At 41.4% G+C, this 21,281-nt stretch overlaps 1 protein-coding gene and 2 pseudogenes across 1 annotated transcript in view; 2 read left to right on the forward strand and 1 right to left on the reverse strand.

Annotated features, from left to right (window-relative positions):
• Window positions 1–2,411, reverse strand: part of LOC130683227 (potassium channel subfamily K member 13-like) — a 32,738-nt pseudogene extending 30,327 nt beyond the window's left edge.
• Window positions 1–19,073, forward strand: part of LOC130683472 (leucine-rich repeat-containing protein 37B-like) — a 72,640-nt gene extending 53,567 nt beyond the window's left edge. The window contains exons 5-8 of the mRNA XM_057501118.1: window positions 7,885–8,696; window positions 9,138–9,580; window positions 11,940–12,011; window positions 18,822–19,073. Of these exons, the coding sequence (XP_057357101.1) occupies window positions 8,388–8,696; window positions 9,138–9,580; window positions 11,940–12,011; window positions 18,822–18,897 (900 nt within the window). The 5' untranslated portion in view covers window positions 7,885–8,387 and the 3' untranslated portion in view covers window positions 18,898–19,073. The remainder of the gene's footprint in view (window positions 1–7,884; window positions 8,697–9,137; window positions 9,581–11,939; window positions 12,012–18,821) is intronic.
• LOC130683475 (RAD52 motif-containing protein 1-like) lies at window positions 3,063–6,531 on the forward strand (annotated as a pseudogene).
• Window positions 19,074–21,281: the final 2,208 nt, after the last annotated feature.

The following is a 21,281-nucleotide window of genomic DNA, read 5'->3' on the forward strand; positions in this document are numbered from 1 at the left end:
GTAAAGATACCTCAAGACAAATGCTGGGCATAGAAGCTACAGGGCATAAATATGCAAAGAAATAAAAAGCTAACCATTTCAAACAATAAGGCTTCTCTCTCACTTACCAACTTTACATTTCCCTGTATGGCCCCGGAAGATGACTGGTTAGCCAGAGACGGGTAAGATTCCTCAAGGGAGGAACAACCTAAGACAGGCACAGTCACAAGGGGGTCATCAGGTGAGAAATTGGGGATCAACAGAGGTGACGCTTAGAACCTCAGCCCCCCGTTCTGAGAGAAATCTTCTGCATACGTGGATGTTTTATTGCCCTTGTCTAGCTTGGATTAACACATAGTCTACTGGCACACACCTGATTATCTACATTTGCTCTCTTAACAACACTAAACTATGTTTTCTACCTTTATCTTGTATCTACCTACCACTTCAGCATTTTATTAAAAAATAATAATAATAAAGAGAGAAATGTGGTATCCACATATAAATCAAGTATAAAAATCAAATGAGTATTCGTATTTGAACTGTTTATAGTTCATAATGCATGAGCAAAACCAAAAGTTTCTGTGATGACTGCCCTTGTACTGTTCACCATGTAACTTATTCACTATGTAAGAATTTGTTCTCCATGTAAGAACTTGTTCGTTATGCTTCAGAAGATTGGAGACTGACGAAAATTAGGCTTGGGGTGGACTAATAAGTGTGCATTGAGCATTGACTACCCTATACAGAATTTTAGTGTTGTTAACAACCATTTGATCAATAAATATGAGAGATGCCCTCACAACAACAACAACAAAAAAGTACACACTTCCAATTGTAAAATAAATAAGTAACCGGGATGTAATGTATAGCACAAGGAATATAGTCAAAATATTGTAACAACTTGGTATGGTGATAGCTGGTACCTAGAATTATCATGTATATAAATGTTGAATCACTGTGTTGTACACCTGAAACTAATGTAATGTAATACTGTGTGTCAACTACCCTTCAATAAAAAATAATTATCTAAAAAAAAAAAATTGTAGTATTTCCAGAATCTCTCCTGGCTTTAGTACATCTGCATATCAATAGGCGATGAGCGGAGGAAAGAAATATGCCTTTAGGGCATTTGCATATCCTCCAGGGTGGAGAGAATATCAATTGATAATTACCTGGGCAACCGAGGGCATGTCTGAACCTGAGAGGTTAAGGAGAGGGGGCTGGCTGGCTTGCTGGCTTCTTTCGGAGTAGAGAAAGATGGCCCTTAAGTGCAGTTTGCAAGCAATAAATGGGTTTTAAACTTTATTTCTCCCTTTGACTGATTTTGGTTTTTAGAGGTATTTTGCCCTGGGATTTCCTTTTCCCGGACTTACAACAGCGCTCCTCTCTCTGGGGTCACGCGCACTAAGTGCATAACTAACTTTTTCAGCGCACCTCCCTCTGCGGTCGCCTGTACTTTCTATGTGTGAAGCCTTAAACTTTCACCAGCCTTTCAGGGTGCGTCTCCTCCCTAAGGTCTCCTGCATATTTTCTCTCTTTACGTTACTTCAAATGAAACTTTTACCCCGCTTCACTACTGTGACTCTGCCCTTCAATTCTTTGTTGCGGTGGGGACAAGAACTGAGGAAAACACAGAATGCTGCCCCAACAACACCTGGACAGCATGCTGGCCTGGTGGGGGCAACCGTTGGCTGTTTCAGACAGCTGCTTCTGGAGGATGGCTACTGACACCTTGTTGCTGCCAAAAAGCCCTTCACGGAGATCCTCTCCCCCAAGGGACGCTGCCAGCCTGTGTCACTCTCCATCACTCCATCTGTTTCTACGGAGATGTTGCGCTGGTTCTGACGTTGCCCGGCATCACCATGTTCCTCCATGACCGCCAGGGTCGTCTTTGGCATTGCTGGTGGCACCCACAATCCATTTTCCTCAGGACCCAGTTCACAGAGTGATGAGGACAGAGAGGACACTGAACAAGGAGTAGGTGCAGCAGACGCCAATGAGGATGAAGACAAATTTGGCGAGGCAGTAGAGGTCTTGGCTTTTATAGTGGGCATTCTGGCTGCTGACAGAGGTCCCCAAAGCCAATGATACTGAATGCCACAAAGCAGTAGAGCAAGGCAAAGTAGCTCTACCCCGATTGAGGCGTACATGGCTAAGGCGCAGCAGACGCGGAGGAAAGTCACGCACAGGATCAGCATGACGTAGTACACGGAGGGCTTCCAGCCAGCCAAGCGATCCACCTCGCACTTGCCTGGTTTCTTCATGCGCTCCTGCGCAGCGGCGGAGGAAGCCGGGCAGCTCGTAGCGACTCCAGTTGCAGCGTGGCTGAGGTTGGCCAGGCGCTCCTCCCAGCGCTGCTCGGCTTGGCGCGCGTGTGCCTGCTCCAGGGCTGAGAAGAGGCAGCGCCGCCCAGCAGGAGTGTGTGCCATACCCCTTAAGATGGCCAGGGCTGCGGCTGCAGCCGCAATCCTCGCTGGCCGTGGCCAGGCCGCTAGGGACAACCTCGCGCCGGACAGCGGTGGCCGCGGGCTGACTGGCCCAGCCCCCCCTGGGAGGTCGGGGCCCGGCGGGGCACTAAGCCCAGACCCGGGACGCCCGATGGCTGTCTTACCCAGGGCCGCTGGGCCTCTCACGCGGCCGCCTCGTAGACCGGCCCTGCAACGCCAGCTCCACCACGATCCTCTTTTTACGAAGCACGGCCGCAGTACTGCCTGAGCCTTGGCTGCGCATGCGCGGTGACTGAAGGATGGTGTCGGTACCTTTTGCGGTTGTCACTGGAAATGACCACTTTACGGGTGTGGGAGTGAGCTCTGGAACCACGACTCAGGTCTTGCGTGTGAGCTGGGCCAGGATAGAGAGGAGGATAGGGAAAGCCGCTCCTCTGGTGACCAGGACACCAGGAGTCCCGCCTTAGCCCTCACCCGCCTTGTAGTGTCCGCTGTGCGGAGTCTTTTTCTAGAGCGAACCTCGGCAATTCACTGGCCCTAGAAGATTTTTGAGAGGAATCTCTCAACAGCACGTGTTGCCGTCTAGTGCTTCTAAAGTCATAGGATTTCAGAGGAAAACACAATTGTTCATGAAATAAGTGTTTTGAGTTGTATGCTCTCCACAGTTACCTGGGGAATATGAGGGGATGGGCAGTCTTTCAGGACGGGAAATTTCATGTGCTGTACTTGGCGTGGGACCACCCCACAGCATTTTCTGTTCATAGTATTCTCCCAGTTCGGCCTTCTGTATTCAGTCCAAGTCTTCCTAAATGCTACAGTGGCCTGTCCTGGTTTCTATGCCATCATCAAGTTTTATTCAGCAAGGGCTGCCCACGAGCCCAAAAGGCATGTGATCAGAAGCAGCTTTTTGAGAAATCTCCAGTGTTGGTGGGTCCAATTCCTAGCTCCACTGGGATGAAGTGCTGAGTTCAATAATTCATAGGCTAGCATTTGCACAGCTCTCTGCTTGACAGAATGCTTTTAGCTCCATTGCTACACTGATCCTCTGGTTCTCCCTCCACCCTTTTTTTTTTTTTAGATGAAGAAACTCGAACTTGGGGTGGTTAAGTAACTTACTTAAGGTTCATGACAAAAACTGGAAACTAGAAGTCAAACCCAAATATACTGGTGATACACCCCATGTCATTTTATGCTACCCCTTAAGAAATCTTCACAAGAGATGTCTTATGTTTAGTTTACTATTATGTGGATTTAAAATGTGTGAGCTTGACAAACTCTTTCATCAGTTGTGACATAAAGGAGGCTTCATAGTCATAATCATCACTCTCAAAGTGTCTATTCAGAACTACCTTCAGTTCCCAGAAAACAGTTAAAAAAGTTATTTAATACATTGTAGAAACCTTATTCCATATTGTGCCATCCAGTTTCACTTTCCCAGAGCTCCAGAATTACATTTCATTAGGCACCTCAATTCGACCACCAATTTCTTTATCAAGGACCATTTCAATTCCTTTAAATAAATGAGTGAGGCTTAGATTTCACAAACCTTTCACTTTATAATTATATGATTCCATAAACCTTCTCTGATTGTTCTTGATCTGGCTATTTGCTACTGACCTGACTGCCTATTCTTACCCATATTCCTTTCCTCCTCGATTTCACCTTGATTAAATTTGATGACTCTCCTCAGATGTTACTCCACTTCTGTACCCTGTTGAACACCCCTTCAATCCTGGCTCTGTTCCCTGTGGCTGCAATGATTACCTGTTAGACAGTCTTTAATTTGAAGACTATGATCTGCTTGCTTCTATCCTGTGACAGTTTCACATAGCCACTCAGGTATTACAGATGGTATTGGAAAGATTACAAAACAATTATTCGGTATCAGTTATGAGTAATGAGCTTTCTTTCTTTCATTGGACCTTAAGATCATTTCATGAGGTTTAGGTTCTGAGATTTTCACAGCCTAAAGCCCATCACTGATAGAATGATGAAGGAATCTTCTACAAGTCAATATGTAGTTGAGAGGAGAGGGCATTCATATTAAATTTCTTAACACCGAGCCTTGGGTTACTATTCCCCCTACCCCACCCCCTGGAACTTGTTACTTAGTTTAATTATGTGTTCTTCTACACTTTGACAAGTATACATAGTTCCTGTCTTTTTTGCCTTTTATAAATACAGAAAAGAGAAATAAAGGAAAAGACCTAAGGCACCTGAGGGTGGTGGTTTGTTTTCAGTAGCATGAAGGAAAATGGTTGTCAGCAAGAACTGTCACATTATGATGACTTTAGGTCTATATCTTACATCTTTAGGTTCATCTGGGCACCACACACAAGGCAATTCAACATCAGTCCCCTGCCCTAAACAGCTCCCGATGCCAAGAATTGGCACATTACTACTTTGGTTTCAATGAATGGTCAAAAAGGATCATCAAGGTTAACTTTGTAGATTTTCTTTGACTAGCCAGACTCCTCTTTCAGCATTAAAATCCTACACTGTAGAGAGAAGAATAAAACGGGATTGTGGAGAGGAGATGTGAGAGGCCTCTTAAGTAGAAGTATCTGAGCATTGGCCTGCCACCTAGAATTAATAATAATCCCAATGGCTTGGGTGGAAGTGTCCATAATTTTCTCCAGTATTTGTATGGTATGTAATAACAAATAGTTATCTGTCTAGTAATTCATCTGCAAGTCTTACTTGCTTTTGGAGCTATAAGACACCTCAGTTGTCAGCTGGAATTGCTGGAACTGAGTCTTTATTTCTAATAAAACATTTTGAAGTCTGCACTGAGATCCCAGGGGAGGACTTTAATTCAAAATCCTAACGGCTTCAGCATCTTTCTGATTTTGAAGAAACAGATAATGAAGATACTGTGGCACCACTGCAGAAGCAAAGCCTGAAATTCTGTGCTTTAGGCATGGTATCGCCAGGCCGTGAGTTCAGGAGTCCTGGAGTTGGTGTGGCTGAGGAGCCTTTGGATAAGCTGGAGGCAGGTCTGTTTCCAGAGTGTGGGGTTGCGGGGCGGGCAGGGGGAGGATCTCTCTCCTTTCTAAAACTCTTCTTTTCAGTACATCGTCAAGCCTTCCCCTTGCTAAGCTTAAAGGCCTGGGCAGAGTTTTTCTGTATTACAATACAGGTTTTTGTCTTAGACAATATCTGACAGAACCTTTAACTTTACAGTTTTAGAGCTCACTTCCTGCCGAGAAGATTAGGAGGAGGGACATAATTTTTGGTTAAGAATTTGCTCTGTGCTAAAGTAGACCTTCCAACAGAGATCTCTTGTACCCTTCAATTATCCCAGCAAAATCATTATCTAAAGAGTTAAATAAGCTGTGTAAATGTTTAGTCCTTTGCCTCCTGTGAAAGGGCCTTAACAAAATAAAGTCAGATACAGAAAGGATGTTGTATATTCGCTATCTATTCAAATATAGAAAGGACCTAGAAAGCATATTGCAGTTGGTACTGTTTTTTTCCTAGAATCCATGGCCCTCAGGCTTAGAGTTTTAAGGCAGGGGTAGGGCTGTTAGCAAGTGGAGTGGGCATAGGCTCTTGGGGGTGATGCCTAGAGAGAGGCCAAATCATCTTGCACTACCACTAAACCTTTCTCACTGTGTGATTCCAGCCCTTGACACACAGGACAGTAAGGTCTGTAGGAGTGTCTTTTCAGCTTGTCCATTTGAAGTCTATGAGTGATGTGAGGTTTGAGCCACATTTCTGACTTGCATCTCCCTTCTGGTACTTCAGGAACTCCCAGAATGGGTTGGGGCAGTAACAATGTGCCCTGGCAGGATATACCTGCAGCAGAGGCATTCAACCATACTGTTGTGCTGAGCTTTCCCAAAATCACTAAGATAATGATCTAAGAATCATGGATGTGTTTTTATTTTTAGACATAATGGAATAAAAACCAATTTTTGTTCAGCTAGACATTTAAATCCATTTGTTTGGGTTGGATTTAGGGTCTTTATCATTGCTTATGAAAAGGAAGACAATCCAGAAGCTTGCTATTCAGAAGGCTATTTCAGATGCATTCCAGAAACTGCTGATTGTGGTTTTAGGGAAGATTTTTTGTTGCTGTTATTGTCCTTGAAGTACTTGAGTTTCAACGAGCAAATAAACTCATTTTGGAAACTTTATTGGATGAAAATAATGGATGTCTAAAACACTCCGCATTCTTTCAGTCACCAAATACTTTGAGAGTGACAGTCCCAAGTTTCTTCTTTGGGGCATTTGTGAGAAAAATGACAGCAAACATTATTGTCTCTATTGTATACATGTCACACAGCAAGTAAGTATTTGACCCAGTTCTTCTTTCTCAATTGGTTGCCACAGTAGTATAGTGTGTATAAGCTTTGGATCATGTGTTTGAGTGCTACCTCGGTCTCTTAGGTTTCTTATGCAATTTTAGGTTTTATAGCCAGAGAGATTTGAAGATATTTAATATCTCTAAGCTGAAATTTCTTTATCTGAAAAAATAGGGTTAGTCATTCAGCTTACCTCATAGGAGATACTGTAACAGTAAATGAGATGATGAATGTAAAAAGCTCAGAAATGTGCCTGAAAGAAGCCACCTCTAACCCCTGCCTTGTTCAAGGGTTAGCTGTATTTAACTCATGCCAAAGTTTGAGAAGTTTGTTTTGAAAGTTAGAAAGTAGAGAAAGAAAAGGTGGTTATGATCTGAGAAAAGTCTTTGAAGTGTTTCTGTGCAAAATAATATTCTAAATTCAATTTTTGAAAAAAACCAGTCAAGGATATTTCAAACTTATCCAAGTTTGGGCTCTAAGAAGTCTAGCTTCTTGTGAGAAACGGATTCAGTATTGACGCTAAAGATTTCAGAAACCTGATTGTAGATTCATTTCTACGTGAGGCCAGTTGGGAATCAACCCCACATAAAAACCATTACTATGTACTAGACACTAGGAATAAGATGAAGCCCCTTCTGTCTTGGCGTTTACATGCTAGAGGTTGTATCAGACAAAACAAAAACTGAAATACAATAGATTATAAAAAGGGCTGTGAAGGAAGCAACTGGGTGCTGGTTACATTATTTCAAAAAAATCATTTAACCATTGCAAGTTAAACATCCTATGTATCTTCTCCATGTGTGCACACAGGGTAGACCTCGGAGAAGCAGTGGTGTTCTTGTAGGTTAGTGGCTGCGATGAGCCACGGTGGGATGGGAAGGGTTTCCCACACCAATGTAGAGGGCTATTTACTAGTCACTGAAAGAGGATTCAGACCCTCTTTCCCAGAATGGATTGGTCACCCCCCAGGGCCCTTCCTATAGCAATTTTGGAGTCATCACTGATTCAGTGGTAGTCCTCATGTAATAGAGTGGTGAATTAATAATCAGACATGGATATACTGGGAGTTTAAAGAAAATGGCAACATTTTAGAATGACTGTAAAGTGTATTTCCCTCTCCACCACCTTAACAGGTGTTTCTTTTGCAGGTAAGCTACTTTTCTTGAAAGCAGAATGTCTCAGACTTTAGCTTTGAAGAGGAAGAGTTGCCAGGACTGGACGAGCACTTTTGAATTTCCCATGATGCCAGACCCAGTGGCTCCCTTGAGAAACTGTACCACCTCCACCCTTACCCTTCTCTTAACCAACCCCCACTATCCCTGGGCTACCAGAAGCCAGAGCCACCCAGATGTGCAGCCCAAATCCTGTCTCTCTCACTGGGAAGGGGGATCTGGAGGGAGGTGTCTGTAGCCTTTGCTTGGGGAGGGGACGCTTGGACTCCATGATTCTGAGAAAGGACTTGCTCAGGTGGTGTGGAGCCGATCTCAGCCTGAGCCTAATGTGTCATAAATGAAGGGTGGGACTAGGCAGGGGAGGGGCACGCAGTTGCTACGGATATGTGAGCATCAGAGAGCTGTCATAATGGTTCTGCTCTGGCTTAAGGGAGCTGCTCTGGTCCTCTGGCTCATTGTGCCCTGGAGCCTTTGCTGCCATGTCCTGGCTGCGTTTCTGGGCCCCGTGGCTTCTTGTGTTGCTACCATTGTGGCTGCTGGTCCAAGCAGCTCAGCCTCCGGGTTGGGCCCTGGACCCTGTGCAGCTGACCCACAGACCCCCAGGACCAACCGAGTCCTGGTCTTTGGATCCCTCCAATCTCCCTCTTGAATTTCCCCATCCACGTCAACAACTGATGCATCCTGTGGTTCCTTTCTGGTACACAGGTTCAGCTGGAGAGCTGCCCCCAGGACCAGAACTTTGGGACAAGCCTGGCCAGCATGAAAGTCCACCAGAGGTGGTTCCGGTGGTAAGTTGGGACCAGAATCAGGTCCTAGATCTGCCCCCTTGACTCAAAACTGAGACTAAAACTGTAAATGTAGATCAGGCTGAACACCAGTCATTTGAAATACTTGTTCCACCGCTAGGTAGTGATAGTTCAAAACCAACAAGGTTTATTGTTTCACTTCCAAACTCAAAGAAAGATCTAGCTCAGTATCAATGGCTTACCAAAGTTCTTATTGGAACTCCAGGCTGATTTGCAGAGAAACATCTAAAACAACAATTGCAGGATGATTACTTAGATCCCAATAGGGATGTTGTCTATGCTAAGGAGAAGCTACCTGTAGAGTCTCTGGGCGGCCCACATCAACCTCCAGAGGCCCCTGAGGAAGTTGAAGCTTTCTCCCAGAAAAGTGTTCCCACTCATCACGGACAGAAAGTTGAGGAGGCTGAATCTTTTTCTCCCCAGGTGGATTCCCAGGATCAGCCTCCAGAGCCCCCGGAGATGGATGACAACTACAAAGACCTGCAGGCGGCCCTGGCTGTGCCTTCCTTCACTCCTGAAGAGGCTGAGCCCCCAGTCCAGGAGGAAGCCCCAGCTCCATCTCCAGCGCGCCCACAGGGGACACTTCCACATCCCGGGCAGGTTCCCAGTCAGCGTCCAAACCTGACTCAGGTCACAGCTGCACCTGGGGACCTGGACGTTTCCGTACCTCGGCAGCCAGAGCCGTCTGAGGCAGGTTTTCCATCACTGACTCAGAATTCAGTGGTGAACACCACCACAAACAACATATGTGAGCTCTGTAGCTGCACAGACGAGACGCTGGCGTGCGTTGGTCTCAGCCAGGAGCAGAAGCTCCAGAGTGTGCCCGTGCCAGAGCCCAACGCTCACAATGGCACCTTCACGATCTTGTAAGAACCGCCTCTTTTCATTTGTTCTCTGCATCCTGCCTGAACTGGTAGCATTTTCCTCAAGGACTTCCTGGCCCCTCATTTCCATACCCTGTGTTGACTGACTTTCTGTTTTTAACTTTTGTTAACTATTCCTTGTCTTCCTTTTCCTTCTTAATATTGTTCTCCTTTCTCCGGTCTTTTACTTGTAATTGCCCTTATTCTCTTTCCTTACCTGCTTTTTTTAGTTCTGTCATTTAAGTCTTTAACCTCTATTCTACCATTTTCCTATCATTTTTACTCCATCTTCTTTACAGTAACATGTCCCTATCCTCTGGTTAAGAGTAAAGATTCTGGAACTAGACTGCCTGGTTTTGAACCCAGGTTTGTCGTTTATTAGCTTTGTGACTCAATTTCCTAATCTGTAAAGTGGGGATTAGGGTAGTTACCATCCCATAAGATTGTGAGATTTAGATGAGTTAATACATGTAAAGCCCTTCTATATGTGCCTCGTGTATATATGAGTGTTAACTGTTATTATTTGGTCCCTCAGTTATGTCCAAAACTTTTTCCTCTGGCTTTTTATATATAGCACCCATTTCTTGCACAACCCAGGGCTAAGTACTGTGGGAGCCACAGATGTAAAAACATTGTCTCTAGAACATGACAGTGATAGGTAGAAAGAAAGAATATTCATTAAAAGGGAGGTGATAATTAAGTACTAAAAGAGATAGAGACTCTAGGTACTGTAATTCACCAGACCCTGTAATCACTGGGATATGGAGGTCAGGGAAAGCCGCTTTGGATAAGTGACAATTTTAGCTGGGACTTGAAGAGTAGCTATAATTTGTTAAATAGGGGGAAAAAATGTTCAGTGTAGGCAAGGCATGGCTGCAGGAATGATCAGGATTTCATAGACCAGTCTGGCTGTTATGAACCGGTTAGGAAGCAATGAAAGATTTTGAAAAACCTTGACTATCAGCTATAGGGGATTGAAAGTTGCAGTATGAGAGATGGAGAGCCATTGAAAGTTTTCAAGCAAGAGAGACAAATGATTAAAGCAAGGGGATTGTTTTAGATTCCATATGTAGCATGATCTAGAGAGGAGAGCTTGATTCAGGGAGACCAAACAGGATGTACTACTAGCAAAGCCTAGGAGTGAAGTGAAAAGGGGCTGAATCAGAAGGGTAGCGCTGGGAGTAGAAAGAAAATCCTGAGAGCGCGACAAAGGAAGAGTCAGTAGGACTTCCTAAGTGACCGACTAGAGCTGGAGGGTGGGATGTGCAGGAAAAGAGGAGAATCAAATTTGACTCTAAAGTTTCTGTCCTGGGTGATGAGGAGAGTGGTGGTGGTAGAACAGGGGGAAATACAGCAGCTGGGAAGGAGAGCCCGTTTGCGGGAGACGAGTTCAGTTGTAGGTGCCTTTTCTTGGTGAGCGTAAGGCACGCAGAAGGCTTGTGGTTGAGTGCAAAATTTCCACTAGGCAGAGGAGCAGACAGGTATCTGAGCTATTTCTGACTGCCCTGAAAAATAGGGAACTTGTTGCTGAGGGAAGAGAAGCTGAAGGGAAAGATTCAAAGTCATCCAGAGAGTTAGTGGTTGAAACGGAACGTCAAGCATTTAACAGCTTCTTTTAAACACAGGTATTTTATGGATACATTCTCTGTGTTTAAAAAAAGAGAAAAGGCACAGAAGTATATAGGATAAAATGTGGAAATCCCACTCCACCCTGCCTACCACCCATAAGATAACTCCTGTTACCATTTTGGTGTGTGTCCTCCCTTCCAGTCTCTTCGCTTTGCATTTCCCCCCAGTGAGATAGTACATTATTCCTTGCTCGGTGATTTGTGCGTTTCCCTATGCACTGTCTCTGAGAGATCTTTCCATATTAGTCCCTTTAAATTCTAATTGCCCTTCTCCTTCTAACAACTGGAGAGATCTCAACAGTGGGCCCTGAGCCAAGTATTTGGTATATAAAGAAATCATAATGTTTCTTTATATTTATTGTTGATGATAAATTTTTGCCATTTTTTCTGTTTAGTTGTTTATCATTTTCTCTTTGGAAGGAGTCATTTGAGATACCTAGGTGATTTTAGGAAAAAACACTTACTTTCAAGGTAATTAACTGGCATTATCTGCCCAAGAAGTTGGACGGATAGGAAGTTCAGTTTCTGAGGAGATGCCCTATTGTTTGTGCCCCGTGTTATATCTTTATTAGCTGTGCAAACTGGGAAGCTGATAGCTGTGGACACGAGAAAGCTGGTATTTTCTGCATTTGAATATTCCCCTGGTTGCCATGATAAGGTTGCCATGATTCTTTTGCTTATTCTGTTCCTTCTTTTCCTACCTATTGAAGAATATGCACTGTGTTTCTTCACAGAAATTTCCAAGGAAACTCTATTTCTTACGTTGAAGAAAATACATGGAAGTCATACACTTGGGTTGAGAAACTGTGAGTATATTCTCTCCAAATATGAACACAAAAAACTAACTGTATTGTAACATGTTTCTTGGTCAAGAGTTTTGAGGTCAGAAGTTCTGAGAAAAGGTATTTCCCTCTCCGTATCTCAAATCGACCTCTACTGATTGCAATTCTATGTTTATTTCAGATATTAAATTTGGTGGGTTCTCTTTAAGAGTCAGCTTAAACTTACTTTCCAGTATGCAAGGAACACATGATTATGTTCTTGATATATAAAAATGAAATTACGCAAAGAGTGAAAACCTTCCATGTGCCCTAATCCCCCACCCCTGAGGTGACCACTACTCTGAATTTAGCATACATCCTTCCAGGTCTTTTTCCATGCATTTGTCTACATAAGTATTTACAGATAGCAAAATAGGTTTGTTGTATGATTTTCTTACCTTTTCTACATGAAGGGTAACAACCCATGACTGAATGCTTTCACTTTTTGATACGATTTAGATTTCTTCCCACTACATAGAAAGCTACCCCGTTTATTTAAACTCTTGCATAATATTTTATGGTATAGATTTATCACAGTTAATACTTCCTGTGTTGCTGGATGCTTAGATTCTGTTGTTTTCTTGTCACATGCATCGCTCCAATGAATATCCTTGTACTCGCATCTTTGTCAACATGAGCAAGTATCTCTGTAAAAGAGATATCTAGAAGTGGAATTGTTGGGATTAACACTGTGTAGGTAGAAAATCTGAATTGTCCTCAAAATGGTTGTGCAATTTATACTCTAATCAACAGGCCATGACAGCTTCATTTTCCTACACCCTCTGCCACTGGGTATTTTTTGGCTGGTGTGTGATGGGTGAATAAGAGGGTCCCCATCTGAAATTTGAATTTTTCTGATTACTTGGGAATTTAAATATCATTATATGCCTACCCAACATTTTTATTCTCAGAGTTGTCTGTTCTTTGCCCATTTTTTTTGTTGTCTGTAATTTTTTTATTGATTTGTAGAAAAGTCAGTTTAGACACAAGCGATTTTGGAAAAAATATTTATATTCAAAGTAATTAACTGGCATTTTTCAAGACTATTGTATCATTAATCATTCATTCAACTTGGACAAGTCAAATAACCTGTGAATTAATATTAAAAGACATAACAGTCATAGTAATCTAAAAATAGGGATTATGACCACCCTAAAATAGACCCCCCTTTGTTGGCTATCTTATTTGTAAGGAAAAAAATGCTAGAACCAGACAGTTGTTTTTTTTAATGTATATATTTCCCATGATAGAATATGACATGGAGATTTTATTTCCCAGACTTCTAAGAAAAATGAAAGTAACTTGACACAAGAGATAAATAACAGCAGTTCCCACTGGGGAGTAGAGTCGAGCGTGAGGGTAGGCCGAGGGGTAGGGGTAGGAAAAATGTTTTGGATTGTGTACATTATACTTTTGGAAGTTTGAGCCATATAAATATGTATTATATATTTTCAAAGAATAAACTGAAGTTTAAGCATTAATTTTTAAATCGCACGTGTTGTAGAGTTTATACAATATAACATGAGTCTGGTAAGGTTAGAAGAATTTCAAGTCAGTTTGAGATTTATACTTGGTAAGGCGGAGGTTCCTAACTTGGAGTTAATGGTCCCCAGGTCAGGATTTCTTAACCTTTTATTTTCCGTGAATCTATTTGGTGATCGACAGAAGCCTACCTAAGAAGAGATGTTTTTAAATGTATAATAGGTTAAAATACATTTGAAAACAAAGAAAACCAATTACATTGAAATACTGTTATAGAATAGTTACTAGTGATATAGTAATAAATCTGCTTTTCTTACATTAAATAACAATATGTAGTGGTATTTATTATAATGGTAATTCTTATATGTAGTGTCATTTATTGTAAGGTGAAGGTAGTGATGAGAATAAAGGAATTCTGAGATATCTGCAGCAAAGACATGATATGAACATATCTGATTTCTACTGGGGGTCAGATGAGCTATACTGCTGCTCTGTTGTGGTTTGCTGCCTACATTCATGATGGAAGGAAATGCCAATTTAGAGGTTTTTGAAAATAGAGACAGACATGATTTCCCACTCAGGTTCATACCCTGCATCCAAGCCATTCTGTTCACAGACCTGTGCCCTAAAGGGATGATAAACAAATGGAAATTGCATGCACGCTTTTGCATATTTTCAAGAAAGTGAAGTTTTCTAGGAAAAGGGTTCACAGCTCTTATGAAATTCTCAGGAGGTTCTTGTCTCAAAAGATTGAGTCACAAATGCAGATGAAAAGAAAGACATTTCTTTTTCCTGTAAAGTTGTATTTATGCACATGATGATAAAGGGATGATTTGTTTTAAATAAAGGTAGTATATCTGAAAATCAATACCTGTCACTTTGAATTCATTTAACAAATATTTACAGAGCATCTACTATGTGCCAGGAACTGTTTTATGACCAGGGATACAAGCCCAAGAACAAAAAGACCAAATATCCCAGTTCTGAAGGGATTTACAAATATGTAATATAAAAATAAATATATTGACTATAATAGATAGGTATAATTTCAAGTAATGATAAGTGCTTTGGAGAGAAAGCAAGCAGGGGAAGGCGAGTAAATCAATTCCAGAATGGTCTACTGTTGGCATGTATGTATAGTTAAGCCGGAAAAAAAAACCACTCTGTGCCCTGTCAATTTCCTAGAAGTTACAGAGTTGGGGAGAAGGATAATTACCAGTAATGTAGAGTCAAGAATGAATATTGCAAAATTCAGAAGATTGCTTTAGTGAAAGGAAGTGTGATCAGAAGTTAAACATGAATGTTTCTCTAATGTTAGTTCATACCTGGTTTTGATGTTTTCATTGTGTAAGAAAATTTTTGCTTTAGTCAAAAAATATTTGGAGTTCTCCAGATCAATATGTTTTATTCCAGGTTGTTACTATGTGAAGCTCCTTTTTGGGGTAATTTTTTGATGGCACTCATTCTCAGTCTAAACTTTCCTTTAAGGTTGAATTTATTAGGGTTATTTTAAAAAATTTACTATCATGTCATCCAAAAACTTCACCAAAACAAATCCCGTTAATTTAAAATACATACTCTTTAGTTACTCCCCGTCTTACCATGATATTCTCTCTTGAACCAAACAGTCTGACAAGGGCATCAGCCAATCAGAGAAGACACTGCCATCAACAGCTGAGTTTCCGCCTCCATCTCTTTTCTGTCCCTATTGAAACCTTGTCAGTATTTATAATTTTTAAAGTTAGAATTAGTATACAAGTTTCATATTTGTCCTGATTTTTTCCTATACCATCATTTCCTATGACCTTTTTGCATGTCATCAACGGTGTACACACACAGTTTTGTTATGTGATATGGGGGGAGGTAGAGTTTTTTCCAACTGTCTATTGTTATGAAAAGGGTTACGATAAACAGTGTTGGACATATTGATTTGTTTTTTCCCTCTTTGGATCATTTCCATGGAAGTAGGAAACCATTACCTGACAGAGATGGGAGAACAGTCATAGCATCACCTGGTGACCATTCCCCCTTCACACATTCTGGCCATCGCTGCTGTTCCTTGTAACGTGGTGAATTTCCAGGCGAGGTCAGGGTCTTTGAGGCATTCTCAGGGCTCCAGGAGTTCTTTGTGGGAATTAAAGTTTTTTGTCTTAGGATCTTTTTAAATGTATGTGCCTATATTCTGTGTAACGTGAACCACCGTATAACAGACATTGCCCTTGCTTTCAGATGCAGAGTTTCCAGGTAGTAGTCATTGAATTGTTGTAAGCTATGAGAAAGGAATTAATCTATGAGGTGGAATGAATATCAATATGTGACTAACAGACCCTGTGAGGGAAAGCAGAATGTTTATATGCAGAACTTGGTGGAAATAGTTCACAAGGCCACATAGCATGTTCTCAGATCCCCAAGGTGCTTGAAGGATGTAAAACTGTTAATATTACCTCCCAGGAAGGTGATTCCCAGGGAAGGGAAATTTGCTTTTGAAATCTTAAAGACTTTCTTCTGTAGTGGATCTCTTATCACTCCCTTACTCCACTCTGGGAGGCACTGGCTGTATACTCTCCTGCTCATCAGGTGTGAAGAAATGGGTGCGAACCATCCTGCCCAGCAAGTTGTCTTTCCTGTGGGACTAGGTGAAGCAAAGGCGTGAACATTCTTGGGCAAACTGAGGTGTCAGGCTTGTCTGTGGATTATTCCCGTTCCCTTCATTCTGCATTCTGGAGAAGTCATTTTCAGAATCTCTGTTTTCTAATTTATTCTTCAAAGGTGCATATATTGAGGGGTTTTATTATTATTTATAATGACAGTTTTCATTCATGTAATCCTGGGTTGATTCTTTTTCACGGATGCACTATCTGACTCAGGATATCAGTTATGCCATTCTAAAGTCCTCTTGTGCTTCCTCTCTTCGCTCTGGTTCATTGGCTATCAGCTCATCTGGTTTTGTTTTCTGCCTCTAACGGAGCTGGCTTTCTTTGTCATTTGGTCATTCCTGAGTGCAGTTCATCTTTGAGTTGAGATTCTCCTGCTTGTGTTTCCTGTCTCTCGGACAGAGGTGACTTGAGCTGCTGGGGCTTGTTATTCCTAAAGGAGTCCCTGAAAGTCAGAGGAGGTGGGAGGTGGCTTCTGGTGGCTAAGACAGGGCACACACCCTTCCCCCAGGTTCTGGGCCCCTGGCCCGTTGAGCACCAATGCTCCCACCTGGAGGAAGGTGCCCTTTTCTCTCTGGCCTGAGGAGGAAGGATTTGGGGCCACGGGCTGCCCCTGCTCCTGCAGCAGCATTTCAGCTCGTCACCCTGTGGGTAATTCCAGGCCATTTCTGGTAGGGAAGCATGTGTGGAGCTGCTCCCACACTTTGAGGTAAGGTTGTGGATTTTTAAATCATGTCTTTTCCATCATTCTTAGGGATTTTGCTGGTGGTTGGAGGAGTAGAGACTTGGCATTTTCCCATTTGCCAACTTGAAATAGCACAACTTCTTAGAACAGTTTTGTACCCCTCCTGGACCCTAGAGACACTCAGGCAAATGCATATCAAAATAGAAGTATAAGAAAGTTTAAAGCAGCACTGTTTGTAGTAACAAAAGCTAGAAAACTCTTGATATCCACCAACAGTAGAGTGAATAAATAAAGTCTAGCATAGTTATACAATGGAATATTATGCTTTAGAAATGTAATGCAAGGCACATAAGTAATCTTAAATTTTCTGGTAGCCACTTAAAAAATAAAAGTAAAAAGAAACAGATGTAATGTGAAGGCATTTTATTTAAACCTTATGACCAAAATATTATTATTTCAACATGTAATCATTATATACATTGTTAAGATAGTCTGCATTTTTTCTGTCTTTAAAATATCCAAAGTATTATAATTTCTACCTGCAATCGGTATGAAACTTACACATTTATATTCTTTTTTCCATACTAACTCTGTAAAATCTCAGTTTAGTTGCAAGATTTTTATCAGAAGTTACTTGATCTCTCTTTAGATTTCATAAAATTTACAGTTGGAGAAATAGTATCATATGCCTGAGCTATTGCAGAATATTGAAATGTTTACCAATAACTGCATCAAGTATCAGTTTCTAATTTAATTTTTTTAATAGTTAAAATTAATTAAATTAAAATTCAGCTTCTCAGTCACACTAGCCACTGTCAAGTACTCAGTAGGCACGTGTAGCTGAGCATGTAACAGTAGGCATTAAAGCGAACCGGCCTCAGCTGCATGTGACAATAGAATGAATTTACAAGGTAAGGCTGAATGAAAGAAGCAATGTAGAAAAGAATACATATATAATATGATTCCATTTATATACTAAGTTCAAGAAGAGGCAAGACTGCACTATGTTGTTTATGGCTGACACCTCAAAGGTAAGACCACATTCCAAAAGCAAGGAGACGAGTTAAAAAGTCAGGACAGTGGTTACCTCCAGTGGGTCAGAGATCAGTTTTTGACGGCAACGGGGCACACTGAGGGCTTCTGGGATGCTGGCAGTGTTCTTGACATGAATGGAGTTACATGGGTATTTGTTTCATAATTATTAACATGGACATTTTAACTCTTTTTTATTAAGGTATCATTGGTATACACTCTGATGAAGGTTTCACATGAAAAACATTGTTTACTACTTGTCTTCTGTGTGCTACACTGTCTTCCCTGTGACCCCACACACACCATGTGTATAGTACCCCTCAATCCCCTTCTCCATCCCTCTGCACCCAGCCTTCCCCACCCCTCCCCTTTAGTAACCGCTAGTCCCTTCTCAGAGTCTGTGAGTCTGCTGCTGTATTAAATGGGACGTTTTTCTTATGTGTATCTTAATGCACTTTTTAGTTCCCCGAAACAATATTTTTAGTGGTGGGGGGGATTGAACAGCTTCACTTGCAGCCTTGACATAGTTCTGTGTGGGGCTCCCGTAATAGGGTTCAGGCAAAGAGAGTGGGAGGAAATGGCAGTTCTGCTGACGATGGTGCCACCCACAGTTGGGTTCTGAACGAGACTTGGGGATCGAGAGAGTAGGTACTAAATACACATTTTGGTGTGAGGAGTGGATAGTTGTGTGTGTGTGTGTGTGTGTGTGTGTGTGTGTGTGTGTGTGAGGGAGAGAGAGGGACACAGAGGAGGACATGACAGGAAAGATGTGAATGAAAACAGAGCAGAGATCACCATCCCTAAATTAAATAAGAATTAGGTTGTTTAGGTGGTACCATTATCATTACCCAGGTCTCCCCCACATGTAGAAATTAGTCCTGTACAGTAAGTCATTTTAATTATTTTGCATTTTGATTCAGAAGTAACCTTTCCATTTTTCAGAATTCTCGGTGACAATCAGTTGAGTGAATTACATAAGGACTCATTTGAAGGCCTGCTATCCCTCCAGTATTTGTAAGTTAGTTACTCACATTTATTTATGAGCTTTTATTTATATTATCTATAACATAAATAAGAGTTTAAATTGGACAAGTTCTATAATTTCTCCCAACAATAAAAATTTATAATTCTGTAAGTCTGTGCAGGGAGGGCGCTAGCCACTCTCTAGCATTAAAAACCTCCTAGGTGTTTTCAATTTTTTGATCATGTGGACAAGATACAGATAGAAAAACCCTTGAGTTACAGAGGAAAAGTGGTAATGAGGTCTGAGCGGTTATAGACACCCATAGGAGCCTTGTTATGTAAGTGTTCCTATGCCGTCTGTTTATATTAACATTTAGTTTATGGCCTATGGATCAAATCCACCCATGGTCCGTTTTTATACAGCCCTTAAGAGTGATTTCTACATTTTTCAAGGGGTATAAAAGGAAAAAAGAAAAGAAAGAAAGAAAAATATGCAACAGAGACTCTATGTAGCCTGAAAAGCCTACAATATTTACTTTAAGGCCTTCACAGAAAAGATTTGTAAACGTTGGTTTAGTGAGATGAGAGGAATTAAAGTGAACCTCATATGGTCATTTCAAAGACAAGAAAATATAGAATACTTACATTAACTTGAATGCCATTAACCCAGAATATTTTTATAATTTAATCTAAATTAACATTGAAACATTAAGTACTTAGGCAGATGAATTACGTAAACAACATTATCAAGAACATAGCTACCAAGAGAAGAGACTGGTGTTTAGGATTTCAATGCAGGGATTGTTGTAGCAATATTAAAAACAGATGTTTGAATTGGTGATTAACTGGTAGAGTTGGAAATGTTTACATTGACACTAAATAAGCATATCAGAAATGGCCCTAACTTCTCTAATTGCCAACTAATTGGCACCAGTCTCATTGTCAAGTAAGTAATGCCTGCATAGTACTTCTTTCTGTTTAGAAGTAAACAGATACTATGTTGCTATAAAAGCTCAATGTTTATTCTTTGTCTTTAGCATTCAGAACTGTATATGTCATCCTTGTTACGCTAATTAGTGATGCTCTTTTGCAAACAGATTCTTCTTGCAAAATAGAAGCTTTAGGGAATCGGATGTAAAGGGCCTTACATGACAATAAAAATAGTCCCTTGAGTTTTCAAACCTTCCAAGCCATAAGGGACACTTTTGTATTGATCTTAGGTACCTCTGCCATCTGGGCTCCAAACCTTCCAAACACAAATGAAATAACTGTTCAGTGGATTAGGCCCTTCATTACTTCTGTTATAAAATGTTTTGTAAGCTAAGTATTTCATTATCATAAGTATTCTCATTACTTTAAAAAAATGCCAATCGATAAAAAAGCGAAAAAAGAATATGACAACCACTGTGCCTCGTATTACAATCACAAAGATGGGTAAGACAGGGTTCCTACCGTCTTATGACCACCATGCATAAGCACTGAATGAACGACAAAGTGCTGCAGAGGCACAGAAGAGGGAGCTATTTGAAAAGCCATTTATTTTTAAATGACCACTTTTCTTCTACTCCCCAGCTCTTCATTCATTTTATAAATATTTGAGTTTACGTCCATGCATCAGTTTTAAACATGGTAGACAGTGCAGGTAAGTAAGAAGGAAGTTTATGCTCAAAGGAAATGGGTGTAAAAGTAACTATATTAAAAAGAGGAAATGGATGTGGGCAGTGAGAAGTATGAATTGTTCAGGGAGCACAAAAGTGGGGAAAAAGACTTCAAGTTGGAAAAAAAGATGTTACAAGAGCAACGCTGTTAGGGCAGCAGCTTGAGGGGCTTTTGGGTATCGTCAGACAGACATCTTGGGAAGAATAAGTTTGCAAAAGAAGAGTGGCAGAAGGGCAGCACACAGGAAAAATACCTTGTCCTATAGAGTACATCGGGTGTTAGGGCCAGACCTTCTGGGGCTTCGAAGGCCAAGCTAAGGGTAACAAGCTGTCATGTTATCTCGGCAGCACTCTAGGACAAACTTCAGCCTGCTGGAAGATCACTTGGAGGGCTTCTCACAGCCCAAGCACCCACCCCACAGTTACTGATTCAGTTGGTCCCGAGTAGGGCTGAGAATTTACATCTTTGATAAATTCCGAAGTGATGCTGGTATTTGAGAACCACTCATGGAGAGTTAATGTGGTAACTTTGTGCAGGACCGATTAGAAAGGAATGAACCAGAGGCAGGCATACCCTTCAGAAGAGTTAATACGCATCTAGGTGAAAAGTGAGGGATTAAGCCTGAATCAATGGAAATAAGAGAGTCACCTGTAATAGTCAAGAGTGAGTGATTTAAAATAAAAATCCAACACCATGTTGTTGTTTTTTGTTGTCCCAAACTGAAGCAGTTAAATTCATGGAATATTAAAGCAATGGAAACCAAAAGGGAGCTTCTGTTAA

Source organism: Manis pentadactyla, chromosome 4, assembly GCF_030020395.1.
Source record: "Manis pentadactyla isolate mManPen7 chromosome 4, mManPen7.hap1, whole genome shotgun sequence".
NCBI lineage: Eukaryota > Metazoa > Chordata > Mammalia > Pholidota > Manidae > Manis > Manis pentadactyla.